General features: G+C 41.4%; 1 protein-coding gene across 1 annotated transcript in view; it reads left to right on the forward strand.

The window, feature by feature from the left end:
- nphp4 (nephronophthisis 4) overlaps window positions 1–13,761 on the forward strand; it is a 214,315-nt gene that overhangs the window by 66,470 nt on the left and 134,084 nt on the right. Inside the window, exon 6 of the mRNA XM_071348201.1 lies at window positions 5,206–5,342. Within this exon, the coding sequence (XP_071204302.1) occupies window positions 5,206–5,342 (137 nt within the window). The remainder of the gene's footprint in view (window positions 1–5,205; window positions 5,343–13,761) is intronic.

Here is a 13,761-nt window from a genome sequence, read left to right on the forward strand (position 1 = left end):
TTGAAACCACAAGTGTCCGTCCTATAATGAAAAGGCACCAGCAAAAGAAAATTCAAGGAACTTGTTTATCTATTTTGTTTAGCTGTTGTTACATTTGTATTGGTGTTTCGTGTCCGATGCTCTCGGTGTTGTTACATGTCATGAGCAAAGTCATTGCAGCCTATCATTTCACTTCCCCTGTGAGAACCATGAGCATGGGCGGATTTCACTTTGCTGTACTGCAGCTGAGGCCTGCCAACAGCCTAACTACCAAAGGTTGCACCGTGTCCATTACAATGTAGAACAACGCATGTCTCTAAACTTTTCAATAGTTATCCATTAGGGATGTGCATCTCTCCTTTCATGAACGATTCGATACGCATCTAGATACATGGGTTCCGATACAGGAACGGTATGTTTTAGTTTGAAACGATTCGGTGCGATTCAGTTTAAGGGTACGAATTGATGTGATATGATTCGATCCGCAAATGTTTTGCATGAAAACATTTGTCATTTTAAATGAATATATGCTGATGATGGGATGGCCCTCTAAGCTGGATCAGTCTGAAATTACTTCTCTAAACTGAGTGGCCATATTTGTGCATGTGTGCACCTGAGCTGAACCAAAAGGGCAGACAGAGCATCTACCACCCACTATCATGGGTGGGGGCAATTTCTATCTGAAATCACCATCACCCACTGATTAACTTGTCGTTTTTGTAGATAAATGTTTTTAGCTAGTACTATGTCAATATTTATCTTTAGAAAGTAGCATGGCATTTAGACAATTAATGTAATGCAGCTTTGGATTTGTAATCTAGTCTCAAAAGCCAATGGTTTAGACCGTTTGGAATTTCATGGCGCGCTTCTCCTGCTCTGACCAGTGAATGCGACCATGCACTGCTCGCAATAAATATTTCTGTCCTTTATTAAATTACACAGTTCATGTAAAAATGACCAAATACACTGACAAGTTAAAGCAAAACTATTTATTATGGTGATCCTGAGCAATCTAAATAAAATCGGAATGATTGAAAACCCCAATCAGCAGTTGGATGTGAGTTGCGTCCACTCCGGTAGGCTACACAACTACTGTAAAACACAGCTGTTAAAACCTTTTGTCAATAGGGGGAGCTGTTAGCACTTTTTTTTTTTTGACATTGCCAAATTAAACTGCCTAGTACTCAATTCTTGCTCGTACAATATGCATATTATTGTTATTATTGGATAGAAAACACTCTCTAGTTTCTATAACCGTTGGAATTATGTCTCTGAGTGGAACAGAACTCATTCTACAGAACTTTTCCTGACAGGGAGTGAGATTTCAGAAATCTTGGCCTCTGGTCCCAGGTCAGTTTTAATGTCCCTGTGAATGCTATGAGGATACAAACACTGCCTACGCCTTCCTCTAGATGTCAGTAAGTGGTGACAATTTGAATGGAGTCGATTGCGCAATCAGGGCCTGTATAAAACACCAAAGACCGGAAGGAGCTTTCTTTCGGTCCCTGCGCTCGACGCACAATGGACGTCGGACTGGCCTCTTTCCAAGCCTTGGTTTAGCCAGTAATATATCGCCGGTCATGTTTTTACCCGTTATAGGTGTTAAAAACATCATAAAGTAGTTAATTTAAACCGTTTTATAGCAATTTATATCCGTTTAGTGCGATTTTGAGGCATTTATTTGTGACGTCCTTCCATGAGCTGGGCACTTATCCTGTACATACCGAACGTTAGTGGCCATTTCGACGGGACAAGAGGACATCTTTCGACCAAAAGACGATTAGACCGGAGAAAGGATACATTGCCCAAGATTCTGATGGAAGAACAGCTCATAGTAAGAACTATTTATGATGATAAATCGCTGTTCTGTTGAAAAATGTTAAACGCATATATCGGCATTTTGTTTTGTGTAGCTTCGCTTTGGCGGACCCGGTATTGCACAGTAAGGATAATTTTAGAAATGTAATTCAGCGATTGCATTAAGAACTAATTTGTCTTTCGATTCCTGTCAACCCTGTATTTTTTAGTCAAGTTTATGATTAGTTATCGATTAGACTAGATCACTCTCAAAGATGGCGCCCGACATTTTCGGGCCAGTTTTGCTACTATTCTCATTGTATAACCACGTTTTTTTGTGGCTAAATATGCACATTTTCGAACAAACTCTATATGTATGTGGTAATATGATGTTACAGGAGTGTCATCGGAAGAATTCTGAGAAGGTTAGTGAAAAAATTAATATATTTTGGTGATGATAACGTTATCGCTCCCGTTGCCTTGAATTCATGCTGGGGTAACGTTTGCACATGTGGTATGCTAATATAACGATTTATTGTGTTTTCGCTGTAAAACGCTTAGAAAATCTGAAATATTGTCTGAATTCACAAGATCTGTGTCTTTCCATTGCTATGCTTTGTCTATTTTTATGAAATGTTTTATGATGAGTAAATTGGTAATACACGTTGCTCTCTGTAGTAATTCTAGTCGCTTTGGGGAGATTTGTGATGGTGGCTGCAATGGCAAACTATGATTTATACCTGAAATATGCACATTTTTCTAACAAAACCTATGCTATACAATAAATATGTTATCAGACTGTCATCTGATGAGGTTTTTTCTTGGTTAGTGGCTATTTATTTCTTTATTTGGTCGAATTGGTGATAGCTAGTGATGGAGTGGAAAAATAGTGGAGTAAAAAAAATGGTGTCTTTTGCTAACGTGGTTAGCTAATAGATTTACATATTGTGTCTTCCCTGTAAAACATTTTAAAAATCAGAAATGGTGGCTAGATTCACAAGAAGTGTATCTTTCATCTGGTGTCTTGGACTTGTGATTTAATGATATTTAGATGCTACAATTTACTTGTGACGCTATGCTAGCTATGCTAGTCAGTGGGGGGGGGGGGGGGTGGGGGGTGCTCCCGGATCCGGGTTTCTGAGGCAGTAAAAGTTAATGCCCTAATTGTTGATGTTTCTCCACTCCACGTGGAAATCCCTCGACGTTCCTTTCCAATCCATTCTTTGAGGTTAAACAGCGGTTTGCATCCAATAAATGTTGCATTACTGCCACCTACTAGACTGGAGTATAACTCCCTTATACTTTGCTTAATTTTTTTCTTATTTTTTTTTTACAAATACCCTACCATCTACTACACTCACCCTACTCCACTATTTCAATCTATTTAGTCCTACTTCAGGCCAACAGCCTGAAAGGATGGGACACCACCACTTAACACACCGTGTAACTTTTCTGATGTCAAGTCTCGCACACCCAAATACCTCTGCAGCTGCCACCACAACCTCTATTTTCTGTGACTTACGTTCCATCCCTGCAGGACCGTTGATAACCATTACTATAAATGCAAAATTCCAATCTCTCTGAAACATATAATCACTTGTTGGCCTACCCCTCTGTACTGGTACAGATCTACTACTCAAACCACTCCTCTCAGGATCCCTCCCCCTTGACACATATTCCTCTACTTTCTTAACTCCCTCCTACTGTCAGACTCACATTTATCCTGACCCTTGGTGCAAGCCTCGGGCTCCAGGAACTTCAACACACCTACCACCTCCTATACTTTGACCTCATTCACTTCCATTTCTCCTCCTGTTTTCAGCTCACTCTCCTTACACTTTCTACCATTCTTCTTTAACAAACCATCTCCTTTTTCCCCTGCCATTTTTCACTGACTCAAGCTCCCTGTAATTCCTCCCTCTCTTTCTTTGACGACCTCCTGCCTCTTTTCCCCTGCATTCCTCCTCCATATTCCAAGTATAACTCTCCTTTTGATAATACTGCACTTCTCCTGACATACATCTTGTTCTTGCCTTGTCAAGGGACGCCATTTAACCAGCTGTCACAATCTCTGTACAATCAGCACTGACCCCTCGGGATGTAGTGCTCAACAGTGCATCCCCTAAGTGGGGACTTCGGTCAAAGATATCTATAACTCCTCCCCAATCCCAATTCGTAATTTTTTGGAGGTGAAACCTAAACGAGCATCGCTGCTCTAGAACAGGAATTACGTTGAAATAGGGGCTGCATTGCCTTTTTAAATGGTGTGTGTGTGTGTGTATTGAAGTAATATTTATCATATAGGCTATATTATATACAGTATATACCTCATGTGACCTATAATAAGACTATGTATTAATATGACAAAGTCTATTCTAATGTTTATCGGACTCCATAAAGATGTTTTAGCAATATGCAAGTAACTATAGTTGAGTTATGGTAATAGGGATGTCAAGAAGGGTCTGAGAATGGAATACTTAGTCAAATAGATTTAATAATATTTTAGAATGAATGAATGATTACATTATACAAAGCATAAAGCTTAAGTTACAAGGCATTAACAAGCATTAGTCTAGGCATGATCAGTGAGCGAGAGAGAGAGAGAAAGAAACCATAGCATGAGCAATGGCCCATATAGCTTTGGGGGGAGAGAGAGAGAGACCATAGCATGACCAATGGCCCATATAGCTCTGGGGGGAGAGAGAGAGAGACCATAGCATGACCAATGGCCCATATAGCTCTGGGGGGAGAGGGAGAGAGAGACCATAGCATGACCAATGGCCCATATAGCTCTGGGGGGAGAGAGAGAGAGACCATAGCATGACCAATGGCCCATATAGCTCTGGGTGGAGAGAGAGAGAGAGACCATAGCATGACCAATGGCCCATATAGCTCTGGGTGGAGAGAGAGAGAGAGAGACCATAGCAAGACCAATGGCCCATAGCTCTGGGGGGAGAGAGGGAGGAAGATTGAGAGTGTATCTCACCACAGCATGTCAAAAATATAGAGAAGAGACAATGAAGTCCCTTTCATAACATCAGAGCTGTTTGGATTCCAACTCGGGAGTTGTTGGCCAATAGTATTACTGTAAAAGTGAACTTCCAATCAGATATCAGACCTACAGGATGTAAAGACAACAGAAACTTCACAGAGGTGTGACAGGATGTGGAGAGCATCACAGAGAAGGCTGAATTCCTGAGAAGACAAAACCTATATAGTGTAAAGAGTCACTTTAGGGGCTGGGCTGCCCTAGAGCGGTGCCTGAGACAGCATTTTCCACCACCATTAACAAAACACAAAATTATGGAAGAATGGTGTCGCATCCCTCCAATAGAGTTCCAGACACTTGTAGAATCTATGCCAAGGCCCAATGCCCTATTTATGTTGGTGTTTCCTTTATTTTGGCAGTTACCTGTACTTTGCCTCTAGGAGATTCCCTGTTGAAGCCCCACATGGTGAAGAGCCTCACCTGCTTCCTGGACAGGCTGTCCATCTCTCTGCATCCCTCCCTGGAGAAGTTTGAGAGCCAGCTGCTGCAGCATGTCAGCATGGACTGCCACAACACGGTAAGAACCATTTTACGTGATCCGAGTGGAAATGATGCTACTCACATGGGGCACCGTTTGTTGTGATCGTTTACAATAATTATTAGTTTTTCTGACGTACTGTGGGGTCCATAATTATTGGCAGCGTTGATAGAGATGAGGAAAAAAGACTGTGTATAAAATAAATACAAATACTGAGCTATTCTGTATGTTCCAAAAAATGGTGAAGTTATTTTATTTTGCTCAGAGAGATTTTATTTAACAAGTAATAAAAATAAATGCAAAACAGATGGGGGTCAAAATTATTGGCACTCCTGTTTTCAATACTCTAGCACCCTCCCCTTACGAGGATAACGACACTGGGCCTTTTTCAAAATTGTTTTATGAGATTGGATGTTGGGAGGGATCTTAGACCATTCCTCCAAACAGAATATTTTCAGATCCTAGCTACAGATTCTACTAACCTGCTCTTTGCAGTACTGTATTCCTTCTTGATTCGGAGAAAAAGGTATCTTATAAATTGCGGCTGTGACGATGCCAGTTTCGCAATATTTTTTCCATGGCAAAAATGAAAACACGAAGCAGGACCATACTTTGGTCCTTTAAAAACCTGCTGTATGTAAAATATTGTGTGCTATATCTTGGAAAATAAATACATGTGACTGGATGACAACATAACGAGGTTTGTTTCTGTCACGTTTCTCGTGGGCTGAAGGAAGAGTGGACCAAGGTGCAGCGTTTAAAGTGTTCATGATTTAATCCAAAAAAACAAATCGAACAAAAACAACAAATAGGAGAACGAAAGCGAAACAGTCCTGTCTGGTACAGACACAAAGACAGAAAACAACTACCCACAAAACACAGGTGGGAAAAGGCTACCTAAGTAAGGTTCTCAATCAGAGACAACGATAGACAGCTGCCTCTGATTGAGAACCACACCCGGCCAAACACACAGAAATAGAAAACATAGAACACAAAACATAGAATGCCCAGCCCAACTCACGCCCTGACCAAACCAAAATAGAGACATAAAAAAGGAACTAAGGTTCACTGTTTTCCTAAAGAAGTTAAATCCGCTTTGTGTTTTATTTCCTTGCCACGATACTAACGAGTATCGCGATACTGGTATCATCCTGGCCTATTATAAATGTCTGTGTCCAGTTGCAGGTGGTTCTACAAAAATTTGATAAAACATAGAAAGATATGTACATTTTTTGTACTGTGTGAGAAGGTTCTTAGCTGCCGCACATCTAGCATTTCCCAGCATCTTTGCAAGAACTAGTTGTTTCTATGTAACGCGTCTGCAGCCACGTGTAGAAGTAGATGACAACGCATCACACAGTGCGACCAAAACAAAGATCTACACACATGCAAGAGGCATTTCTCACTCAATACAAAACACGGATTGCCAATTACCTTCCTTAAATTTTTGCCCTTGAAAACTTGTCACAAACACAGTCCTTTTTTACCAAAAGTAAATCAGGGCCTGTCTATTCTCTTCGTCTAAGGAGACGTAACCATGTTTGACAGGTGCAGCCATGCGCTCGCTATTCTGTGCGCAGTGCAGTTGTGTCGGTCCTATTTATCTATCTGCTCTATCTTAAGTGACGTGCGGCAGAAAATTGATAAATTGATATCATGATGCTGTCAGTCCCCTTTATCTCTGTCCCAGTGTTCAGCACGGCCTCTTCCCCCGCTGTTGTTCCCTCCTGATGGAGCAGTATTGAGCCACGTGCAGTTTTGATAAGGCACGTCTCACCGTTATGTTTTATAAAGGGCTTCACTGTAGTATATTGGCCATTAGAGGCTGTGCTAGTGTGCGTCAGGTTTTGGAGTACACCCTCTGAGCAATATAGTGTCATGAACTTTGGATTGTTCAGAACGTTGGCCTTTTGGTGCTGTATTATTTGCATTTATTTGCAAATTGGCAATTTTGGCATAAACCTTCTAAAGATATGTGTTTGATAGGTGGTCATTCAATCTGTCATCTTCCTTCACACATAACTCTGACACAGGCAGACATTGTCATTGGTGCGCACACTGAAATGACAGTTTAGTAGAATGTATGTCCGTTAAGGATTACAAAAGATAGTGTATCGATATGTTCATCTTTGGTGAGCATAACCTGGCTGTAACCTTCTAAGTAGATTTAAAGCGACATTTTACCTGAAGCTTTTCCACTTCATAAAGAAAGTGTTCCGTCAGTACAGTTTGAACCTGTGAACTTGAATACAGTGAGGGAGATTAAAAATCAAAGCTAGCAGGCCTGTATTTTGCTCTGCTATTCATGTACTCATACATTGATCAGTTCTGACATTTCTCTCAGGTTTTTTTATAAGTGCTTTATGCTAGTCAATGCACCAATCTGCACTGTACAGAACAACTCATAACAAAAGACCCACTGGTACATGGATTTCTCATTAGTGTCTCATACGAAGCAAACTAACTATTGTTGTCGCTCGAAGGACACTAACAAGGATGTCATTGGACAGGTGAGCGTGCATATCCAGATTGATTGGACAATTGGGATTTGGGCGGCTCCGGGGTAGCCTTTTTTAACATGATTATCTACAGTACCATGTCTTGTTGAAAAATAATCTGGTGTCTACCAAGCTACACATGCTGGGCCTAGCTCACTTTGAAATGAAACTATGAGAAACACATCTCCGGTAGAGTAGAAGAGGCACAACGGCTCAAATGAAAGGCTGTTGGACAAAAATACTTCCTTTTGCCTTTTGTGAGTTAGGAAGACAGGTGTGATGAAATTAATCACTTTTATAGAAACTAATTATCTCCCTCAGCATTGACAACTTTTTGTTCCTTTGTTGGTCTTCATAACTGGGTAATGTGGATTTTGTTAAAACAGTCAGATTGACTTCAGTATGTGTTCTATTGTGAAACTTCAGTGGGGCTGACGCCTCTCTCGGCACCTCATCTTGAGGAAGGTGCTAATACATGCAGCATCGAGGGTGACGGCAGACTTTAATTAGCGATTGTGCGCGTACATACCTGTGTGCGAATGTATGTACGGGTGTGTGACCTTTTTGAGAAGTGCGACTCCTTGTGCTAGATTGTGATCATCCAGCTATCTGGGAGGTGATGCTGACACCGTACCTGCTACATCAGCCTCAAGTGCTCAGTAAAAGGCAGACTAAAGCACAAATGGAGAACGGTGGATGTGAAGGAAGAGAGAGTCTTTGTTTTCTCTTTCCAAAATGTCTCCCTTTACAGTTCTTAAATACATTGTATTGAGAGCAAAACAACATTGAAAATGCACATTTTCACTTGGCATACAGTATAAAGGCATTGTGGATCTGTTTTTTAGGTTTTCTGTAGCTACTGTAGATGTCATGGCTTTGTTGTAGTGCAATTAGAATGCCAACACTTGCCTAACTGCTATGTTGACAGGCTATTTTGTCTTTACATTCTGCAGCTTGAGCCATCCGGAATCCATAGAACTCGGTGGCTCTTACAACCCTCTGTGATAAGGTAGGGTAGAGAGTCGATCAAAGTGTTCTCTTTATTTGGTCCTCCTGAACATAGGCCCTAGGCTTGGGGACACTTAAACTGTATTTGTCTAATCTACCCCTAGATGCTTTCACAGCCAGCAGAGCTCCTAGACCTAGAACAGTAAATCAGGCCAGGCCCATTGTCTCAGTCAGGACCCATGATGTTTGTATCCAATGTCTTGGCGAGCGATCAAAGGACCGAAATGGGAGCGGAAGAAAAAAGAAGCAAGAGGACAAACACCGTGCCGCAGGCAAAACTGCATGCCCCTAGGCAAATCTCATCAATTGCGAGAAGCAAAGCAAAAACTCAATAAAGTTTTTCATTTCCAGAATAAAAGGAAACACGCTCAAAGTAGGACTGCCCCTGCTGTTTATGTGCCAAAGAAAGAGCCCAAAAGGAAAACGTCATTCAGAAACGTTTTCTTTTTCTGCCGTGTGAGAATGCTTGGACGGGTTAGGGTACGGTACACCTCTACATATGCCAACTGACTCCTGCTATCCTTAATCATTACAACTTCCAAATCAGATTATAGAACGAGCAGTGTGATTGAATACAGTAGGCCTGTCTGTATTGGACGTTTATAAAGCCTATCTCCCCTCGCTATCTCTCTCTAGAAGAATAACTAAAATATTACTCCCCCCAAAAATTCAATAAGAAGAATACCTTATTGCCCATTAACTTACAGAGAACAGAAACTTATCTTCATGCTCACAACCCAAACACCTGAGACACACACACACACACACACACACACCGTAGCGGTTTGAAGTAATTGGTCAGCCACAGTGCCGCGCCCCCAGAGCAATTGTAGCAAGTGCCTTACTCAAGGGCAGTGAATGATACCCTCAAAACTCTCCGTTTGCCAGCTCACTCCGCACCAGATTTTTTCAGTCGGAGCTGGGATTCAAACCGACGATCCCTCCCTTTGCTGGCCCGCGTCTCTAATGGCTAGGCTACCTGCCACCCCCATACAAAGTCTCTGAACGTTCTGTTTATTATTTCATGAACGTTCTGTTTATTATTTCATTATGATAGCTCTTCCTTCCTCTGGGTTCTATGATGATTATGATTATTGAAACCTTTATTGCACCGAAGGGTATTTGTTTTACACAACATGAGCAATGGAGGAAAAAAAGACATGCAAAGGGAAGACCTGAGTGTTCTAGGAAACATCTGAACCTTCTAATAACCTTCTAATAATGAGCTGAGGTTAGCAGGTGTCCAGATTCAGCATTCTGTATCAACAACTATAATGCAGAATACTCAAATCTATAATGGCATCTGAACCTATGTGGGACAGTCTGGGACCCGGCTCTTTTTAATCATCTTCAAGCGCGTGTTGTCTCACTTTAGCAGTCAAAACAAATGAGCATCAGGGAAGCGGCGTGAGTGGGCGCCATTGACCGAACCCTCCTGGCCAGGAGTGTGATCAATAGGCATTACCACCTCCTAAAAGATTTCCTTATGTTAATATGTTCTCCTGCCAGTGATTTTAGTGTCTAGTCAAGTTGAGTCGTTTGTTTGAAACGTCAGGGAACACTCAATGCTGTCCATCTCAAGTGACCTTTAACCCTATGGGCTCTGGTCAAAAGTAGTGCACTAAATCAGGGAATAGGGTACCTCCTGAAACCCCAACCACCCTAACTAAAGCAGTATACTCTGGTGAAAAGGGTAGCAACAAAAAAGTGGGCTAATTTTATAAGCTGGCTATATTGGTCGACTTGTGACTCAATATTTTCTGGTAGTGAATCGTGGGCTGCGTTTTTACCAGGAGGGCAATGCGATTCATCAGCAGAAGCGATATGCCAGTTAAAATGTGTTAAGGAGCAGAGGAGTGGGCGGATGACAACAGCATGCTAATGATGGTTCAACTGTGTTTCCTGGGAAGGATGACTCACCTCGGTGTGAGGAAGCTAACGTCCACAGCGTGGGCATCTCCCTCCACCGCCACACAGACACACATATATGGTAGCATGTTTTGCGCTCACATACAAACATGCTAGCATACGTGCGCACAAGCTAGCATGCGCATACACAAACATGCTAACATGCTCGCACACACACACACTAGCACAAACACCCATGATAGCATGCTCACAGACACATACATGCTAGCACATGCTAGAACATGCTAGCACATGCTAGCATGCGTTTATATATGCACACGGCAATGACAGAGATTCTCATATCTTTAAGATTAGTGTAAAAATAAAACATTTTTAAAATAATTAGCCTTTGAGTCCCTGGAGCAATTAAATTATTTAGCTGATTTTACATTTCAGATTAATTTAGTTGTTTCATTCTTCAGATGAATGCTCTGAGACTTAACCCCTTATTGAGATTGCTCTTATATGGATTTTATTCAGGGTTGACTCAGCCTTTTCAGCCCAACTCGTTATGTCACATGCCTTCATAGTGTTATAACACTATACATTGCAGCTTGCTGAACTTTGATATTAATCACAGTTTGATATTAATCACAGTTTGTATTTGCTGAATTTTGCACTTGACATCAAGTTCATCTCTGTGCCAAAACATAAAGACATGATTTAGGGGTGACATAAGTGTGTATGAATGGTTACGACTGGTATTATGTCATGTTATTAAATCCTCTGTACTCCAGACTCCGGTCCTACTTTATAGTCTCATTCTGTCTGACTGACTAAAACCCCCAACTCAACCAATCAAATAACTTGCACACTTATTTCATCTGCAGCATCAGAACACAAATAACCTTCAAAAACCAATTTATTCTCCTTAAAGATCCCATTTAATTTCTTCAAAATGAACAGCACAAGACTCTGCACACTGCCTGCTCTCTCCCTTGTTTAAATTACCTTACTTTCTAGTCAGTTCCATGTTATTCAACTGACAGTTCTTTCTGTAAAAGTACATTTTGCTTACCAAATATTTCAATTTTTGCCAAGCGAGTACATTGTACACATTTGAATCAACAAGATTCTGCACTGGCGATAAGTAACAGAGATAACGCCTTGGTCTCCTTTTAAATGCCGGGTTGAAACAGGCTAGTAATATTCGAGATGTATGTTCAAATCCTGGATTTGTTTTTAATTGTAATCGAAATGTAAACATTGAAACCCTGAGAAAGAAAGCAAAGTGCTAATATGTCTCAAGCCTCATCCCAAGGTTGGTCTGAGGTGTTACCTTCATGTGCACCACTACAGCACTCAGCATGAATGTATAGCTTGCACTTTCTTTCCTTTTTTCCCCTGTGAAGAGATAAGATATCTTATTCTAATATAGTTATCTTTGACTTGTAGGAGGGGGTTTATTTCTCTCGCTGATTTCTAAGGAGCATTAAGAACCTATGTATTTTGCAGAGAAAAAGCATTTATTCTCGTGGCCCCCAAGGCCATGTCTATTAAGGCATCATTTTCTTACTCTTGACACGACATAACAGACGTACACAGCCATTGAAAAAGCTGGAATGTAGAAGAGTTAATTTTCTCCTCGTCTGAACTCCTGACTGAACAGAATGTTCTGGTTTCTGTGAACAACTCCCACACTGGGCTACTGCACTAATTGGAAGCTAAAAACAACAACAACCCTACTCTCTAGCAACCAACAACTTTGTTTACACTGTTAACAAAGCATGGCAATAAATTGCCTCCTAATATGCGCAAATGAGACTCTCTCTTTTTTTAAACAAACTGTAATTCTGGTAGTTTAAATAACTAAGACATTTGCGCTGTCACAGCGTCTTGGTCCACTGTGCTCAGGTGTCTACGACTAGTCTACCACGCTGTATGCACGCACGGTAGCATGATGAGACCGGGTCACAATTTCTACCACCACTGTTAACAAAGGATGGTGACTCTCAGAGAGCGAGCGATAGAGACCCATGGACATCTTCCGTGGCTGGCCAGTTAAAGTGGAAATTAACTTTTTTCATTAGTCCACTGTTGATAAAGTCACATGTCAGCAGTAATATTTTCAAGATATTGGACTTTCATGAAGCAAAGTGTCACGGGTTACATCATCATGATGATCCATTTTTTACAGATGATACATAAAAGCGGTCTAGTGGGGAGAGAGCGAGAGGAGCTGCAGGGTGTCCTGAGCTCTGGATTGCCTGTGCTCCACGCTACGCGCTCATCACTCGGACGACTCCCCTCTTTTGTGACAGAGGAAATGGAGTATCATTTAACTTAGGGACCATTTAATTGTTCCCTGTAAGCTTCTTAGCTTTAAAATATTGACATTTTAGGATCGCCAAACAAATCTGTGATGGCAGCAGCCAGAGGATAGACAGAGTTGGAGGGAGGAAGGGATATAGGAGAAAGAAAGCGTGTCAGATGGAGTGAGAGAGGGGGATAGACAGATATGAGAGAAGGGTGCGTGTGGAAGGAGCGACAGAGAGGGGATGGGTTTTAACAGATGTTGCCTGTTAGAAGCTTCAGACTGCACTCTCTCTCCCTCAATCACTTCATTACAGTCCTGTCCTAGATAAAACAGTGCCATCTCCTGTCATCTCCTCACACTGGAGATGTTGAAAGAGTGAGCGAACAGATAGATTCCAGAGAAGGCATAATCATAATTGTAATCTAAATGTAGCTGAAAGCAATCATTTGTGGGGTTCTTGTAACACTTATACTGCTAGCCGCCACTCTGTTGTCAGAAGGAACTTAGAGGCAATGATTTAAAAAAATCATCACAGTGTTGAGGTGCCTCCAGCATAGATAGAATATGAATTGTAATTAGAATGACGGCTGTTTTGTTTGTATCTCAGCATTATTTTCTTGTCATGGTTGTCATACTCGAACTGTATGCTATGTTTGTGATGAGGACTGTTGGTAATTGTATTTGACTGAAAAAGGTTATGGATATTTAGAGGATGGGGCCTGTTGTTTTAACAAAGGCCGTGGCTGTGAATACAGAGTTTTCACCCTCACCCCACCCCTCTGGAATC

Source organism: Salvelinus alpinus, chromosome 17, assembly GCF_045679555.1.
Source record: "Salvelinus alpinus chromosome 17, SLU_Salpinus.1, whole genome shotgun sequence".
NCBI classification, from domain to species: Eukaryota; Metazoa; Chordata; class Actinopteri; order Salmoniformes; family Salmonidae; genus Salvelinus; species Salvelinus alpinus.